Below are 15,332 nucleotides of genomic sequence, written 5' to 3' on the forward strand. Positions count from 1 at the left end.
GCCCTCGTGCTTATTCATACCTCTGCACTGGCCATTCCCAGTGTGGGGAACACCCTGCCACCTAACCTTGCTCACTAGATCAACTCGAAAGCCTTTGCTCAGACGTCACTGCACAGAGAGGCATCGCTCCTCTGACGACTGTAATGTGCTGGTTTTTGCTTTATCTTTTAATTAACTTTTAAAAAAATTTTACTTATTTTTGGCTGCGTTGGGTCTTCATTGCTGCACGCGGGCTGTCTCTGGTTGCAGAGAGCAGGGGCTACTCTTCGTTGTGCGCGGGCCTCTCATTGCGGTGGCTTCTCTCATTGCGGAGCATGGGCTCTAGGTGTGTGGGCTTCCGTAGTTGTGGCACGCAGGCTCAGTAGTTGTGGTGCACGGGCTTAGTTGCTCTGTGGCATGTGGGATCTTCCTGGACCAGGGATCGAACCCATGTCCCCTGCATTGGCAGGCGGATTCTTAACCACTGCACCACCAGGAAAGTCCTAATGTGCTGTTTTATCCCTGTCACACGTTGCAGCCTTTAGCACAGTGTATCTACACGTGAGCTTATTGTTTGTCTGGACTCTAAGCTTGAGGAGTGCAGGGATTTTGTCTGTTTCGGTTTCCCTGCTTCTCCACCAACATGTCCCAAGCACCTAGGAGTGGCTCATAGTAGGTCCTCAGCTATTCGTCACAGGAATGCATGTTGTTTGAGGACCTAGTGTGTGCCTAGCCGTGTCTTTCGGGACGACAGAGGCAGGAACCAAGCGCGTGGGTGCTGAGCCCATGCTGGGACTCTGGCAGCGGAGCCGTGCCCACGCCTGTTGGGCTGTCCCTGCTTCTCCCTCCTCCTGTGTCTGGGCCCCGTGGACCCTCAGAGATCTGCCAGTGCTGTTTTTTGGCTGCGCCATGCAGCTTGCAGCATCTTAGTTCCCCGACCAGGGATTGAACCCGGGCCCCCGGCAGTGAAAGTGTGGAGTCCTAACCACTGGGATGCCAGGGAAGTGCCTGTCAGCGCTGTTATTGAATAACACACCACGCCCCCTAGGCCCCCCTAGCTCTGCCTGGAACCATGGGTGAGGCCCGCAGGGACAGCACCAGCAGCCTGCAGCGCAAGAAGCCGCCGTGGCTGAAGCTGGATATCCCGGCCGTGGTGCCCCCGGCAGCAGAGGAGTCCAGCTTCCTGCAGGTAGGCCCTGGCCAGCGGGGGCTGCAGGTGCAGCCCATCCAGCCGCCTCACTGGGTCCCCATTGCCCAGCCCCTGAGACGCCAGGCGTTCCTGCGGAGTGTGAGCATGCCGGCCGAGCCCACCCGCGTCCCCTCACCCCACCAGGAGCCCCGGCGGCCGGCGCTGCAGCGCCAGATGTCCATCACACAGACCATCCGCAGGTACTTCGCTGTCCCGGCTGCTCCGCGGCAGGTTGGGGGCTGGGCCGGTGGGACAGAAGCAGGCATACAGGGTCCCCTTCGGGCACTGGGGCTGGAAGTGGGGCAAGGGCTTTCTCCTCCATCCCGTCCCCTCATCACCCTGTCCTCCTCCTGCTCTGGGGACTGACTGCTGTCACCTACTGCCTTTCTCTGCTCCCCCCAGAACTTGCTCTCTCCTCTCTCTCTCGCCCGCCCCCCCCACCCAATGCTCTGGTCCCCCCTGAACAGCCGACAGGTGCGCTTTGGGCGTGTCCACACTCTGCCCCTGTTGGGTGCCCCTGCTGCCCGCAGGGCCCTCACACAGCGCTCGTCTCTCTCTTGGTCCCTGCTCAGGTACCTTGGGCAGGGCATGAGTGTGTTGGCGTCAGCTGGCGTGTGCATGGCTTGTGACCTCTCGGGAGCTGCCAGCGTGGTTGGTGTTCCCCGGGGGCTCCTGACGGCAGGTGCTGGCAGTGTTTTTGCTTGCATGTCCAAGGACTATGGGCAGCCTGCCTGGGTGTGCGGCGCCCCCTGCCTGACTTCTGTGGTGTCCAAGGTCAAGCTGCTGCCCAGGGCCACGCTTTCTCTGGCTGAGCTAAGGGCTGAACTCTGACCTCTGTCTCCAGACTCAGTGTCTCCCCACAAATGCCCGTCTCAGGGATGGAGTGAGGGCCTGTGAGAAATACTCACCTATTTCACCAAGGCCTGCCATCTCTGGTGCTGGTGGCAGCTTGGAGCTGGCTAATTGTTTAGCGGGTGGCCAGGGCCGAAACCCACCTATCCTCTTAATCAGACCCAGCCCACCTGGACCCCAGACCCTGGAATGTCCGGAGGCTTGGGGCGGGCATGCTGCCCAGGTGGAGTGCCTCTGAGGCCCCTGCTGGGGAGAGGGGACAGCTGGCCTCCCCTTGCTGAGTCCCTCCCCTGGCAGGGGCACTGCTGACTGGTTTGGAGTGAGCAAGGACAGTGACAGCACCCAGAAGTGGCAGCGCAAGAGCATCCGTCACTGCAGCCAGCGCTACGGGAAGCTGAAGCCCCAGGTCATCCGGGAGCTAGACCTGCCCAGCCAGGACAACGTGTCGCTGACCAGCACTGAGACGCCCCCTCCTCTGTACGTGGGGCCATGCCAGCTGGGCATGCAGAAGGTATGCCCTCCCGCTGCTGCCTCCCACAGTTCCCTCACTCTGCTGCCCTGAGCTGGGGCTGGGGACACAGCCTGTCTAAGCACAGAGGTTGCTTGGAGCTCACGGTCTGGGCGGGTGGTCGGATGGTCCCGTAAAGGCACCTAAGATACTCTCTGGGAAGCGGGGCTTGGGGGAGAGGACAAGTCCTGGGATTGTACCACAGGCCAGCCTCTGGGTGGGAGAGCATCCCAGGATGAACAGCAGCGTAAAGGAAATACAGGCGGAGAACGGGACCCCTCTGGTGCAGTGGGGTGGGGTGGTACCCACTCAGCTGTCCAGGGAGCCTCTGGGCAGCGGGACGAGCAGCAGCTGTGTTCTCCATGGCGGGGCCGGGTGGGGGAGGAGCCCCCTTGGCTATGACCCAGCCCCCGACTCCTGCATCTCCTCCCCTCCTCCAGATCATAGACCCCCTGGCCCGGGGCCGGGCCTTCCGCTTGGCGGATGATGCCGCCGATGGCCTGAGTGCCCCGCACACGCCGGTCACGCCGGGTGCCGCCTCCCTCTGCTCCTTCTCCAGCTCCCGTTCGGGTTTCAACCGGCTCCCGCGGCGGCGCAAGCGCGAGTCGGTGGCCAAGATGAGCTTCCGGGCAGCCGCTGCGCTGGTGAAGGTGGGTGCGGGGGCCGGGGTGGGGGCGGGGGCTGAGCCAGTACCACGCTGCGTCCTCACCCCCTCGCTGGCAGGGCCGCTCGGTTAGGGATGGCACACTGCGCCGGGTCCAGCGCCGAAGCTTCACTCCTGCCAGCTTCCTGGAGGAGGACACGGCTGACTTCCCCGACGAGCTGGACACATCCTTCTTTGCCCGGGTAAGAGCCTGGCACCATCACCCATGACCCCTGTGCCTATGCTTCCCACACTGACCACGCGTGTTTGCTCAGGAAGGTGTCCTCCACGAGGAGCTGTCCACATACCCAGATGAGGTGTTCGAGTCCCCATCGGAGGCAGCGCTTAAGGACTGGGAGAGAGCCCCAGAGCAGGCGGACCTCACGGGTGGGGCCCTGGACCGCAGCGAGCTGGAGCGCAGCCACCTGATGTTGTGAGTGCTTCCTGGCGGGCTCCGAGGGGGCCGGGGGGCAGGTCCTGCGGCTCTCAGGAGCAGCTGGCCCCAAAGGCACGACCCTAGAGGGCCCCGGGAGGAGGTCATCTTGTGGACTGGGAGCCCAGCTTGGCAACTGTGTTTGGGGGACCCAGGGGTGGGCACCATTCGAGTCTGGACTGCCCACACCTGGAAGAGGATCTCAGTCCCAGAGCCCACAGGCTGGAGAGAATCTCGGGGGAAGGAGGAGGTGACGTAGTTAACACTTGCAGATTAGCCAGGGAACCTCATGTAGGTCCGAACCCACCTCCCTGCCATGCCAGGAGCAGCCGGGGATCATGCTTTTACTGGTGAGGTGTGGGCTGACATCAGCCTGTCACATAGTGGGGAGCAAGACAGACACGGAGTGTCGCCCATGTCCCGCCGGGGATGGACTGCGGCAGGTGGGAGGTCTGGGGCTGGGAGTGACGGCACCCCTTCCCCCAGGCCCCTGGAACGTGGCTGGCGCAAGCAGAAGGAGGGCGGTGCAGCGGCCCCGCAGCCCAAGGTGCGGCTGCGGCAGGAGGTGGTGAGCGCCGCGGGTCAGCGGCGGGGCCAGCGCATCGCGATGCCGGTGCGCAAGTTCTTCGCCAGGGAGAAGCGGCCGTATGGGCTGGGCATGGTGGGCCGGCTAACCAACCGCACTTACCGCAAGCGAATCGACAGCTATGTCAAACGCCAGATTGAAGACATGGACGACCACAGGTAGGCGTGGAGGGGATGCGGCTTCGGGGAGGCAAGGCTCCAGGTGGGCGTGGGGCTCCGGGTTGGGGATGCCGCCTCTGCTGACGCTTTGCCCCGCAGGCCCTTCTTCACCTACTGGCTCACCTTCGTGCACTCGCTCGTCACCATTCTAGCCGTTTGCATCTATGGCGTGGCGCCCGTAGGCTTCTCACAGCACGAGACCGTAGACTCGGTGAGCCTCGGCGCCTTCCCTGGCGAGCCCTGGGCTCTGGGCTCCCTCCCACCCATTCTGGGAGGAGAGGGCTCGGCTGAGCTCCGTCTGATCTTTCTCCCCAAACTTCCAGGTGCTGCGCAACCGAGGGGTCTATGAGAATGTCAAGTACGTTCAGCAGGAGAACTTCTGGATCGGGCCCAGCTCGGTGAGGGTGGGGCCTGGGGGGGGCGGGGCCCCTGGGCTGGCCGAGGGCCCGGCCGCAGCTGCACATCCTCTTTCCTGCAGGAGGCTCTCATTCACCTGGGTGCCAAGTTCTCGCCCTGCATGCGCCAGGATCCGCAGGTACATAGTTTCATCCACGCTGCGCGCGAGCGTGAGAAGCACTCGGCCTGCTGTGTGCGCAACGACCGGTCTGGCTGCGTGCAGACCTCGGAAGAGGAGTGCTCGGTGAGTGCCTGCCCGCAGCTCAGCTCGCACCCTTGTCTGCACCTTGTGTTTGTGGTTACCTTGGGACTTCAGAGCCAGCTGGTTATCCTAAACCCCTAGTTCTCAGCACATTATGCCGTCCGTCTGTGCCAGGCCCCTTGCATAACATTTTCCTTTTTTCCCGCACCTCTTCCATCTCATGCCGCTCACCCTGTAGACCCTGTGTCCTTAATTTTTTCTTTTTTTCTTTTTTTTTTAATGACCGCGCTGCAAGGCTTGTGGGATCCTAGTTCCCCGGCCAGGGATCAAACCCAGGCCCGGCATTGAAAGCGCCAAGTCCTAACTGGACCGCCAGGGAATTACGCATGTGTCCTTAATTTGGGTGTGCTCTTTCCACACGTGTCCATCTTGTTTTTTGTGCACGTGTCTTAAGTTTCTATAAATGGTATTGCCTTTTCCCACTAAATTAAAAAAAAATTTTTTTTTGAATACTTTTTTGGCTGCATCGGGTCTTATTTGCGGCAGGCGGGATCTTTGTTGTGGCAAGTGGGCTTCTCTCTAGTTGTGGCATGTGGGTTTTTTCTCTTCTCCAGTTGTGGTGCGCGGGCTCCAGAGTGCGTGGGCTCTGTAGTTTGTGGCACGCGGGCTCTCATTGAGGAGCACGAGCTCAGTAGTTGTGGCGCGAGGGCTCAGTTGCCCCGCGGCATGTGGGATCCCAGTTCCCCGACCAGGGATCGAACCCATGTCCCCTGCATTGGAAGGCAGATTCATTACCACTGGACCACCAGGGAAGTCCCTGAATTTTAAAAACTTTATCCACGTTTTTATCATCTTATTTGGAGGTGCCGCAGTTTGTAGCAGTTCTCTGATTTTGGACGCTGGTGGTTTCTATTTTTAAGCTAATAGGAACTATGCTGTTGAATTCCTTATAACCATCTCCCAACACGCGAGCAATTTCCAGACTTTAAGATCAGAGCGGTGGGGGTGTAGAGCCAGAGGGAAGAGCTCAGAATCAGTGCTTCTGATTCCTCCCGTCTGGGAACTGTACCGGGACGTGGGCTCTGACCAGGGCTGAGCCCGTGTCCTCCCACAGTCCACGCTGGCAGTGTGGGTGAAGTGGCCCTTCCATCCCAGCGCCCCAGACCTTGCTGACCACAAGAGGCACTTTGGCTCTGTCTGTCACCAGGACCCCAGGTCAGTCCTGTGGCCCCTCCCTTACTTTCCTTTGTCCACGTCTCCCTTGGGAGTGCGGGTGGAGAGAGGTACAATGGCTCTCCTTGTTGTCTAGTCGGGCAGGAGGGGGCTAAGCCAAGGGCACAAAGCAAGGACTGACCACATCCTGGGCTCGTGCAGGGTGTGTGATGAGCCTTCCTCCGAGGACCCCCATGAGTGGCCAGATGACATCACCAAGTGGCCGGTGAGCCGGGGTGGAGGGGTTGTTTGGGAGTCACCCTTATCGTGTGGGGGAGGAATCCACACCTCATCCATCAGCGATGCCACAGAGGTCCCCGTTGGGGGACCACCCTGTGCTTCCAGATGCTTTGCCCTGGCTGTTAGCCAGCCTGTCCATCCACCACAGCCTACCTCTCTGAGCAGAACCACGTGGAGCCTTGGGAGGTCAAATGACATTATTCCAATTTGACAGATGGTCAAACTGAGGCTTAGGGTGTAGTACCTGCTTGAAGTCAAAGGAAGCCTATTTCCCATCCTAGGAGCCTGTCCATCTTTGCCCCAACCAAGCATAGCGTGGGGCCCAAGGTTAGGGGAGACCCTGACCCAACTCACCCCCGTTTGTGACACAGATCTGCACCAAAAACAGCGCTGGGAACTACACCAACCACCCGCACATGGACTGTGTCATCACAGGCCGGCCCTGCTGCATTGGCACCAAGGGCAGGTAGGGCTGCCTGTGTGGGCATGTGCAGCTGGTCCTGGGCACAAAGTGTTGCCCTGGGGCTATGCCCTCTTCCCCTCCCCAGTCCCCAAATAACTCAAGATACCAAGGGGCATGGGGTGAGGAAGGGGCTAGGCCTATCCAGGGCCAACAAAGGTGGGCAAGTGGGGCTGAAACCTGGGCCTGGAAGCCCTCCCAACTCTGGCCTGACCTTCCAGGTGTGAGATCACCTCCCGGGAGTACTGTGACTTCATGAGGGGCTACTTCCACGAGGAGGCCACACTCTGCTCTCAGGTAGGCCTCCGGGGTAAGGGTCCCTCCCCGTCCCCGCAACCACGGCGGGTGCTGACAGGCCACTCTGCACAGGTGCACTGCATGGACGACGTGTGTGGCCTGTTGCCCTTCCTCAACCCCGAGGTGCCCGACCAGTTCTACCGCCTGTGGCTGTCCCTATTCTTGCACGCTGGGCAAGTGACACCATGTGGGCTGAGCGGGGTTGGGTGGAGTGGGTGGTCCCAGGGACCCCAGGAGTAGCTGGTGAGCCTTCCCCGCTGAATGCCCCCCCTCCCCACAGGATCCTGCACTGCCTGGTGTCTGTCTGCTTCCAGATGACTGTCCTGCGGGACCTGGAGAAGCTGGCAGGCTGGCACCGCATAGCCATCATCTACCTGCTGAGTGGCATCACTGGTAACCTGGCCAGTGCCATTTTCCTGCCATACCGGGCAGAGGTAAGGCTGCCCCCAGGGTGGGGCCCTCCTACGTGCACCTGCTGCCCAGCATGAACTGGTTCCACCACAGAGTCTAGTTCCTACAGTGCCCCGCCTGGGAGCAGCTCCACTTGGCTCCTGTCCCGATACACTCTGGGCGGAGGGAGGTGGGACGGAGCGACCCGCTCAGGCCCACCGGCTCACAGGCACCCACACGCCCCCAGGTGGGCCCCGCCGGCTCGCAGTTCGGCATCCTGGCCTGCCTCTTCGTGGAGCTCTTCCAGAGCTGGCAGGTCCTGGCGCGGCCCTGGCGTGCCTTCTTCAAGCTGCTGGCTGTGGTGCTCTTCCTGTTCACCTTCGGGCTGCTGCCCTGGATCGACAACTTCGCCCACATCTCGGGCTTCGTCAGCGGGCTCTTCCTCTCCTTTGCCTTCTTGCCCTACATCAGCTTTGGCAAGTTTGACCTGTACCGCAAGCGCTGTCAGATCATCATCTTTCAGGTGGTCTTCCTGGGCCTCCTGGCTGGCCTGGTGGTCCTCTTCTACTTCTACCCTGTGCGCTGTGAGTGGTGCGAGTTCCTCACCTGCATCCCCTTCACTGACAAGTTCTGTGAGAAGTACGAGCTGGACGCTCAGCTCCACTGAGCTGGTGGGGTGCTGGGGCCGTGTGCCCTGTGGGCCGGGGCCAGGCCTGAGGCTCGGGACTCCGCCTGTGAGCCCTGCTCCCCTTGCACAGACCCCTTGTGCCGTGTTCACTGCTGTTGAACCCCTTGTACTTCCGGGCATTTATCACAGTAGTTCCCGAGGTTGCCTTCTAACTAGCCTCTCGACGACCACCTCATGTGGCCAATAAATGGACCGGGAGCGTTTTAGCTGCCACTAACTTGACCAGAGCTGCCTCCTCCTTTCCGGGTTCTGGCTGGAGGCTGTGGAGGGAGGTCCTTCAGTGCCCAGGCCTCCCACTCACAAGTCCCCAGAACAGGGAACTCAGTGTCACGTACGCCTCCCAGGGAAGTCCTCAGCCAAGTGCACACACCCTGTCCCCGTTCTATAGAAGGACTGGTAGGCGACAAAGGGACAAGGACCTATGAATGCAGTCACACTTCCCCATCCACACTGAGAGGTGCCCCACCCCAGCCCTCCCTGCCCAGCTGGCAGCTCCAATTCCAGCCCCGAGCCACCACCCTTTCCAGGAGCTGGTGAAGGCACTGCTGTAGGTGAGCCCTTAGGCTGAAGCTGGAGGCCCTGTCCATGGCTGGGCTCAGACACAGGCCTTTGTTTCCCCACAAGCAGAAACAGAGAGCCAGCCGCTCAGCTTTCACCTTCTCCTCGCTGCAGAGATTACAGGGACAGGTGTGTATGGCTTGGGGAATGGGGTGGCCAAGGGCTCAGGTGCAGCATTCAGACCATGTGACGTGCCTGCACGTTCTCTGCCCTCGCCTCCTCACTGTGAGGGGCAGCGCCAGTCCCGCCTGCCCGCGTACAGTGGCTTGACTTTCCAAACTCAGAAGCAAATAGGTTTATTCTGTATACAGGGTCAGGCCCACAGCCCTGTGGGATCCGCCATGGGATCGGGGTTCACGTTGAGAGTCCAGGTGGGTCCAGCTGGGGTGAGGCTATCTCAACACTCTTCTGGGAAAATGGCACAGGGGCCAAGGCTTCCTCCTCTCGGGGAAAAGCTCGGCCACCAGCACAGAGGGTTTTCCATGTCTGGAGATTCACTTTTGTCTCAGCTTTTTGATGAAGGACACCTCATCCCGATTCCGGATACCATAACTGAAAGAAGTAAAAGCACAGAGCGTCCGATCTACCGAAGGGCACATTTGTGACTCCTCACCTGAGGCTTGTGAGGGATAACAGAGACCAGGTGGGAAGAGCATGGTGTCCGGGAAGGTGAGGAGGTGGCAAGGGCCATGCACACTCTTAATTCTCTCCTCCTGGTTCTGTGCAGCCCTGAACCGCTGCTGGAGAGGAGCTGCAGGGCCCCTTCCACTGCTTCTCTGTCTCCCGTCCTGGCAGGGAGGCCTCCAGGGAGCTCCTTGCAGGAGGACCTCAGTCCAAACAGGGACTCTGCTGGTCTCACACATTCCCCAGGAACTGATTTAAGATCCCTCCTTCCCTTACGAGCCTCTGGAGAGGACCCCAGCCGAATGGCAGGGCATGGGGAATCAGAGGGCCACAGACCAGATACTTCCCTGCAGCTCAAGGCATAGCCTGAACTTACTCTCGGAGCTTCCTCTGGTCCTCTGCGAGCTTCTCTCCTGCAGAGGTCAGGTGGTACGTCCTCCACACATAGGACCTGCAAGATGGGAATTCAGTCAACCACGAGCAGGGTGAGCAGGGCAGCTGGGATGCAACTGTGCCTGAGGAGGGCTCAAGGCGCTTAGCTCTGCGGGGCCTGAGGCCACCTGCCTCCTCCTTGGGCTCTTTCCCTGTACCTTGTGTGTACCAGGCCTGAGGCAGGTTCAAGGACGCACTGCTCTCAAAGGGATGCATGGGGTGGCTGGGGGCCAAACCCACGTTGCTAATGAAACGGGTGGCTGTACCAAGACACAGTTAACGGGACACTTGATCCAGAAGAAGACAGAGCTGAGAGCACCCAGGCGAGGAGCTGGCAGCTGCACCATCTGTAACCAGGGAAACCACCTCCAGGCACACCGCAAGTGCCCTAAGGTGTCCTCATGTGAAGATACCCAGCTGCCTGGGTGGGGTGATGTCAGTGAAGAGCAGCTGAGGCAGGGCTCGTGGCACAGAAGCACCTGCCCTGGCCGAGGCTTGGGACAGGGAGCTCGTTGCTCCAGGCCACACTCTGGAGCAGAGCCCAGGTGATGAAAAGGCTCATGTCCAGCAAGAGGTCCTGTGAAGTCCAGCTCCTAGGAAGGGCTGCAAGGAGGAGCTGTGGCTGCACTCACCAGCTGATGTGCTGAATGCCCCCTTCGCGCTCCTGCCTGAGCTGCACGTATCTCTGGATGGCCTTCTTCAGGTCCAGGACTGTGGCGTTCTGGACTACAACCACAGCTGCACAGATGGGAGAAGATCCGTGGTGGGAATCCACAGCCACAGCCTCAGATTGCAGGAGAGGAACCCAGAAGCTTCTTCCTGAGGCTCAAGGCTGGGCAGGGGGAGCTTGTGGCTGCCCCAACAACCCTGGGCACGGCCCTGAGTTTCCACTGTCCAGCCCTGCTAACATCTTCTCCCGTGAAGGTTCAGACTGCACGGCCTGAGGGGGAGGGCAGCACTTACGCATAACTTCTCCATCCATCTTGCACACTCGGACTGTCATTGCTTGGCCGTATTCTAGTGCTATTTGGGAATTGACCTCTTCCAAAGTAACCTAGAAAAGACCAAGGCTGGAGGTGGGAGCTCTCTTCACCACTCCAAACAACAAAGAAAAACAGCTGATAGTCTTCAAAAAGTGGTGCCACATTTTTGGGAGGTTCTTGCATATATGTTAGGATTTCCCGGTTTTTCAGCACTTTAATCTCATGTCTTATCCACGTTTTCTATGAAGTGGATGGACGCTCGGGAGAAATGGGCAAGGAGAATGAATCGCCTTGAGGAACAGCCCCTGGCTCCTCCGGGCCAGGTGCTGGGTGGGAGGAGGAACACTGGGCCCCACCTTCCGGCCTGAGAGCCCCCGATCATCAGGATCCAGGGCCTCCGGCAAGGCTGGGGCACCAAAAAACGGTAAAAGATAAACATGTCAATACAACCGTTAACAAAACAGAAGTTAATTTAAAAATTCCACGATGGGCAAAATAACAAGGACTTTAAAACATGACAGTGCCAAAACTCACTGAAGATTGAGGAGAAAGGAAAAACCGGTAACAGTGATCTTTTATTTGAAAATGATATTATTTTGTTTGCCGTAGGCTTTTGTAAACCAACTTTGCGTTTTAAAAACACTGATGAAAAGTCATGTGTGTTAACTAGTGGGGGTTTTTGGCGCCCCTTTAAATTCCGCGCCAGAGGCGAGAGCCTCGCTCGCCCCCAGGCCGGGCCGGAGCCTAGACCCTCGTTTACGACCGGAGACGCCATCCCAAGGCCTCTGGCCGCAGCCCCCATCGACACTCCGGGGTCCGTCCGCGCCCCGACGGCCCCCGGCCCGTGCGCACCTGGATCGGAAGGTCGCAGAGCAGCGGGTCCTGCACTACCATGGCCAGACCCTCCTGGAACACGTCCACCGCCTCGGAGTGCGGCAGCGCCTCCTCCTCGTCCTCCTCGTCCTCCTGCGGCTCCCGCCGCGCCGCGGCCCCCGCCTCCTCCAGGCTGCCTAGCCTCCCGCGGAGCGGCCGCGCGACCGTGGTGCGGCACGCATGCGCGGGGACCGCCGCCGCAGACGCTCCCTCGGGGCGTTGAGGGGCGGGGCTACCTCGAGGACCAATGAGAAGTGAGTTACTGGGAGTCGGCCCGCCGCAATGCTCCCTGGGAGCGCGAAGTCGGCGTGACTATTGGTGGGCTGGTTGGGGCGGGGAGGCTGCCGGGACCAATGGGAGTTCGGAGCGTCGGAGCGTCGGCGCGCCGGCGCCGAACGGTCGCGAGAGCTGCCGGGAGAACCGGGCTAGTCGCCGCGATGCTGCTTTTCTGCCCGGGCTGCGGGAACGGGCTGATCGTGGAGGAGGGGCAGCGCTGCCACCGCTTCGCCTGCAACACCTGCCCCTATGTGCACAACGTCACCCGCAAGGTGGGCCCCGGCCGGCCGCGCGGCGCGCACAGCGCGGAGGCCGACCCTAACCTTCCCCGCCCATCCTCTGTGCAGATTTCGCGTCCAGCGGGCCCTCTGCCCGCAACGCCAGCCTCTCCGAGGCGCTCCCGCCCGGCACGGGCACTACTCCTGTAGCCTGTGCACGACTTTTCCGCCTGGGTCGCTCTTCTCCCCTAGGTACCCATGTCAGTCGTTGCTCGTGTCTTTGCTTAAAGGATTATTTAAAATTGCAGCCTCTTTCTAAATTTTATGCTCCTTCCCCTAATTTTATTTTTTCCGTAAGACTCATTTGCCTTCCAATACGCCTTGCAATTTACTTATGCGCTTTGTTTATTAATACTAGGGCATAAGCTGTAGGAGGGCAGGGATTTTTCAGTCTTGTTCCCTCTTATGTTCTAGTCTGAACAACTGGAATGTATTGGATGTTCATTACGTGAGTGATGCACACTTTATTACTCTCCCTCGGTAGTGCATCTTTCCTTTTTAGAACACCTTTAATTTTTAGAAGTAGAGCACGTTGGTACTACCTCATTCTTAATGTTTGTATACTATTCCACCGTATAGCTGTGTTGTAGGAGTTTAGAGTCTGAAACTATGCAAAAGGTGACATTTCAAGGACGTCTGGTAGAACTTGGAAAACAGAAAACTCTCTGCCTGGGGAGAGTGGCTGGACTCCTTTTTGGCTTCAGTTGTATTTGGTTCTCTTATCTTGGATTACCAAGTATTTTAGAGGTGTGGGAAAAGAAGAGGGTCACACCTAAGCCATTTTTTTCCTCCTGCTCTGTTGCTTCATCCAATCCTTGCAGAGATCTTCTCACTTCTTTTGGGGACATCCCAATTGCGGATCCTCTAAATTCTGACAGCATCCTGCTCTGTGACAGCAGGAACTCTGCTTTCATTTAGTATTCCTCCAGTCTTGTGTTGAAGGAAGGAAGCGAAGGCTGGGGAGACACTTGAGGACGGGTATGGTTTGGTGACCCAGGTTTGTACCATTCACTTACTTGTAGAGTCTGAAGACCTGCTGTTGTTTATTAGGTAACAAATCGGAAGTATCCAAAGCTGAAAGAAGTGGATGATGTGCTCGGTGGAGCAGCTGCCTGGGAGAATGTTGACTCTACTGCAGGTGAGAGGGAAAACCTTTTCTGTTCCAGAGCTGTGGGTAAGGATGAGGCTGCTGGCTGTGCCACTCTGCGGCAGAGTCTGTGATGTACTTGTGTGAAGTGGGCTTCTAAAACTAGAAAGTGTTTTCTTCTCTAATAATGTATTTGTTAGGCAAACAATATTGGCACAAGCTTTGGAGTCCTTCAGACCTGACTTAAGAGTCTCAGGGTGTCCTTGATTTGTCTGGGCTAATCCATAGTCATAGATTGTGAGAGCACAAATGAGCGTTTGGCATATAGCAGGCACTTAGCAGATGTGATTGGAGTAATAAAAAAACAGTTTAAGGATTTTGTTCTAATACAGATTTCTAAAAGTTAATGATACAGAGTATTAAACTGCACTAAACATTCAGTAAAATAAATATTTATTCCAAGTTTTGATTCATTTCTGGTAGAGATTAGATGTGACCAAAGAAGGAAGGAGAGCCCTAGACATTACTTGTATTGAGAGGAGGAAGAGCTAGCACATGATCACTGCTGTATTTTTCCCCCAGGGAACGTCCAGATCTGCTATGTTAAAAATCCAGCACTGGCAGAATTTGTCATTAGGAGATGAATTACTTACCAAAATGGTGTTTGAGAGTGTTTGAAGGCATTTCCATCAGAAGCAAGGTTCTCAAATTGAAATCTCAGTGAAAGTAAATACGTGCCTTGGGACACTTTGAAAAGGCGTGGGATGTATGTTGAGATCTTGATAAGAACAGCCTGGACAACTTCTGCCGAGACGGATCCCTAAATTCAAGGGGAAGTGGATTGGTCGTGCGTTGGGATTTCCTTTGGGAAGATGAGAGGGCCTGTCCATTACCAGGTGGTGGAGATGCACTTTTTAGGGGAATTTGCAGGGCATGGACCCTGTAATGCACACGGCAGCCGTGTCACCTTTCACATGGTGTTTCTAGCCAGTCTTCAGCCAGAGTTGAAGAAAAGGGACCCAGGGAAAGGAGGACTGTTTCCAAGATCACAGGTCTCATTCCCTCAGTGTGAGAGCGCAGTGGGAATGATAACGCTGTTGGTAACCTTAAATCTTGGTGCAGGGCACCCTGGGCAAGGGATTCCAGATGAGCTGTCTTTCACGTAACACCTACTTCTAACAAGTGTGTTGGTCACAAGCATCACTTTTTTAAGTAAACGTGGGTCACTTGTTTGTTTTTCTCATTGCCAGAGCCGTGTCCCAAATGCGAACACCCTCGTGCTTATTTCATGCAGCTTCAGACCCGCTCTGCAGACGAGCCCATGACCACCTTCTACAAGTGCTGCAATGCTCAGTGTGGACATCGCTGGCGGGACTAGGGCCAGGCTGGCCCAGCTGTGTCAGCGTCTGCTTACCGTATTCCCCAGGGTGGATTCCCAGCTGCGAGTGTGGCGGAAAGCTAACCCTTTTAGGGTGGCTGGCCAGGGGCTGAGGAAATGTAGCCCATCTCCCAGTCAGTGGATTAACTCATTAATGTCCAGGAGACTGTGTGTGTGGAGAGGAGTATCCATAACTTTAAGGTCCTGTTCTGCATCTTTTACATTTATTGGGCAGTTGACATTCTCTCACCATCAGCCGACACTCTTAAACATTTACATTGTTTGCACGACTAATAAAGTAAAACTTAGTAGTTTAGCACATTAGATGTCCCTCAGTATTTAAACTGTTAATTGCAAACTTATTTAATCAAAATGTATTCTGAAAATTTAATTAAAGTTAAAATTCTAATATCACCTTCTCAGTGTTTTAAATGCCTGAAGAAGTAGACATCAAACCCCAAAACAGGATTCCAAAACTGACTACTATACTTAGGGCCAAACTAGTTACAAAATTGTGAGTAACATGGATTTCTATTTCTTTATGATTTATATTCTTTTTTCCTATGATTGCAATAAACTTAATAGGTAGTATTTTTTTTTACACTTTATA

General features: G+C 57.1%; 3 protein-coding genes across 4 annotated transcripts; 2 read left to right on the plus strand and 1 right to left on the minus strand.

The window, feature by feature from the left end:
• The first annotated feature begins 1,027 nt into the window (after positions 1-1,027).
• RHBDF1 (rhomboid 5 homolog 1) lies at positions 1,028-8,455 on the plus strand. 2 transcript variants are annotated; one of them, XM_033839419.2, is made up of 17 exons: positions 1,028-1,168; positions 1,238-1,368; positions 2,318-2,531; positions 2,969-3,178; positions 3,252-3,374; positions 3,447-3,604; positions 4,091-4,348; positions 4,448-4,559; positions 4,672-4,746; positions 4,827-4,988; positions 6,061-6,161; positions 6,321-6,384; positions 6,770-6,864; positions 7,080-7,155; positions 7,228-7,328; positions 7,436-7,589; positions 7,793-8,455. In XM_033839419.2, exons 1-17 carry the CDS (start codon positions 1,052-1,054, stop codon positions 8,210-8,212), a joined length of 2,571 nt encoding a protein of 856 aa, XP_033695310.1. In that variant the 5' UTR covers positions 1,028-1,051; the 3' UTR covers positions 8,213-8,455. The 2 variants fall into 2 exon arrangements, with proteins under 2 accessions (XP_033695310.1, XP_033695309.1); XM_033839418.2 differs by having other exon boundaries at positions 1,028-1,368.
• A 616-nt stretch (positions 8,456-9,071) lies between these two features.
• On the minus strand, positions 9,072-11,892 carry SNRNP25 (small nuclear ribonucleoprotein U11/U12 subunit 25). The gene is made up of 5 exons (XM_019927506.3): positions 11,683-11,892; positions 10,811-10,901; positions 10,480-10,585; positions 9,792-9,866; positions 9,072-9,343 (listed from the first exon to the last, which is right to left on the minus strand). The coding sequence occupies exons 1-5, from the start codon at positions 11,722-11,724 to the stop codon at positions 9,286-9,288; spliced, it is 372 nt and encodes a 123-aa protein (XP_019783065.1). The 5' UTR covers positions 11,725-11,892; the 3' UTR covers positions 9,072-9,285.
• A 188-nt stretch (positions 11,893-12,080) lies between these two features.
• Positions 12,081-15,136, plus strand: POLR3K (RNA polymerase III subunit K). Its single transcript, XM_019927505.3, has 3 exons — positions 12,081-12,251; positions 13,308-13,395; positions 14,595-15,136. The coding sequence occupies exons 1-3, from the start codon at positions 12,141-12,143 to the stop codon at positions 14,720-14,722; spliced, it is 327 nt and encodes a 108-aa protein (XP_019783064.2). The 5' UTR covers positions 12,081-12,140; the 3' UTR covers positions 14,723-15,136.
• The last annotated feature ends 196 nt before the right edge of the window (positions 15,137-15,332 follow it).

The sequence above is a fragment of the Tursiops truncatus genome, chromosome 15 (genome assembly GCF_011762595.2).
Source record: "Tursiops truncatus isolate mTurTru1 chromosome 15, mTurTru1.mat.Y, whole genome shotgun sequence".
Taxonomy (NCBI): domain Eukaryota; kingdom Metazoa; phylum Chordata; class Mammalia; order Artiodactyla; family Delphinidae; genus Tursiops; species Tursiops truncatus.

Excerpts from the sequence above, each read along its gene's own strand:
- RHBDF1 (XM_033839418.2), top strand. The coding sequence starts at position 1,052 with ATGGGTGAGGCCCGCAGGGACAGCACCAGCAGCCTGCAGCGCAAGAAG. Across the intron at positions 4,349-4,447 it reads GAAGACATGGACGACCACAG|GCCCTTCTTCACCTACTGGC; the intron begins GTAGGCGTGGAG and ends TTTGCCCCGCAG. Across the intron at positions 7,156-7,227 it reads AGGCCACACTCTGCTCTCAG|GTGCACTGCATGGACGACGT; the intron begins GTAGGCCTCCGG and ends CACTCTGCACAG.
- SNRNP25 (XM_019927506.3), bottom strand. The coding sequence starts at position 11,724 with ATGGTAGTGCAGGACCCGCTGCTCTGCGACCTTCCGATCCAG. Across the intron at positions 9,867-10,479 it reads GGCATTCAGCACATCAGCTG|GTCCTATGTGTGGAGGACGT; the intron begins GTGAGTGCAGCC and ends CCCATCTTGCAG. Across the intron at positions 9,344-9,791 it reads GACCAGAGGAAGCTCCGAGA|TTATGGTATCCGGAATCGGG; the intron begins GTAAGTTCAGGC and ends TACTTCTTTCAG.
- POLR3K (XM_019927505.3), top strand. The coding sequence starts at position 12,141 with ATGCTGCTTTTCTGCCCGGGCTGCGGGAACGGGCTGATCGTGGAGGAG. Across the intron at positions 12,252-13,307 it reads TGCACAACGTCACCCGCAAG|GTAACAAATCGGAAGTATCC; the intron begins GTGGGCCCCGGC and ends GTTGTTTATTAG. Across the intron at positions 13,396-14,594 it reads GAATGTTGACTCTACTGCAG|AGCCGTGTCCCAAATGCGAA; the intron begins GTGAGAGGGAAA and ends TCTCATTGCCAG.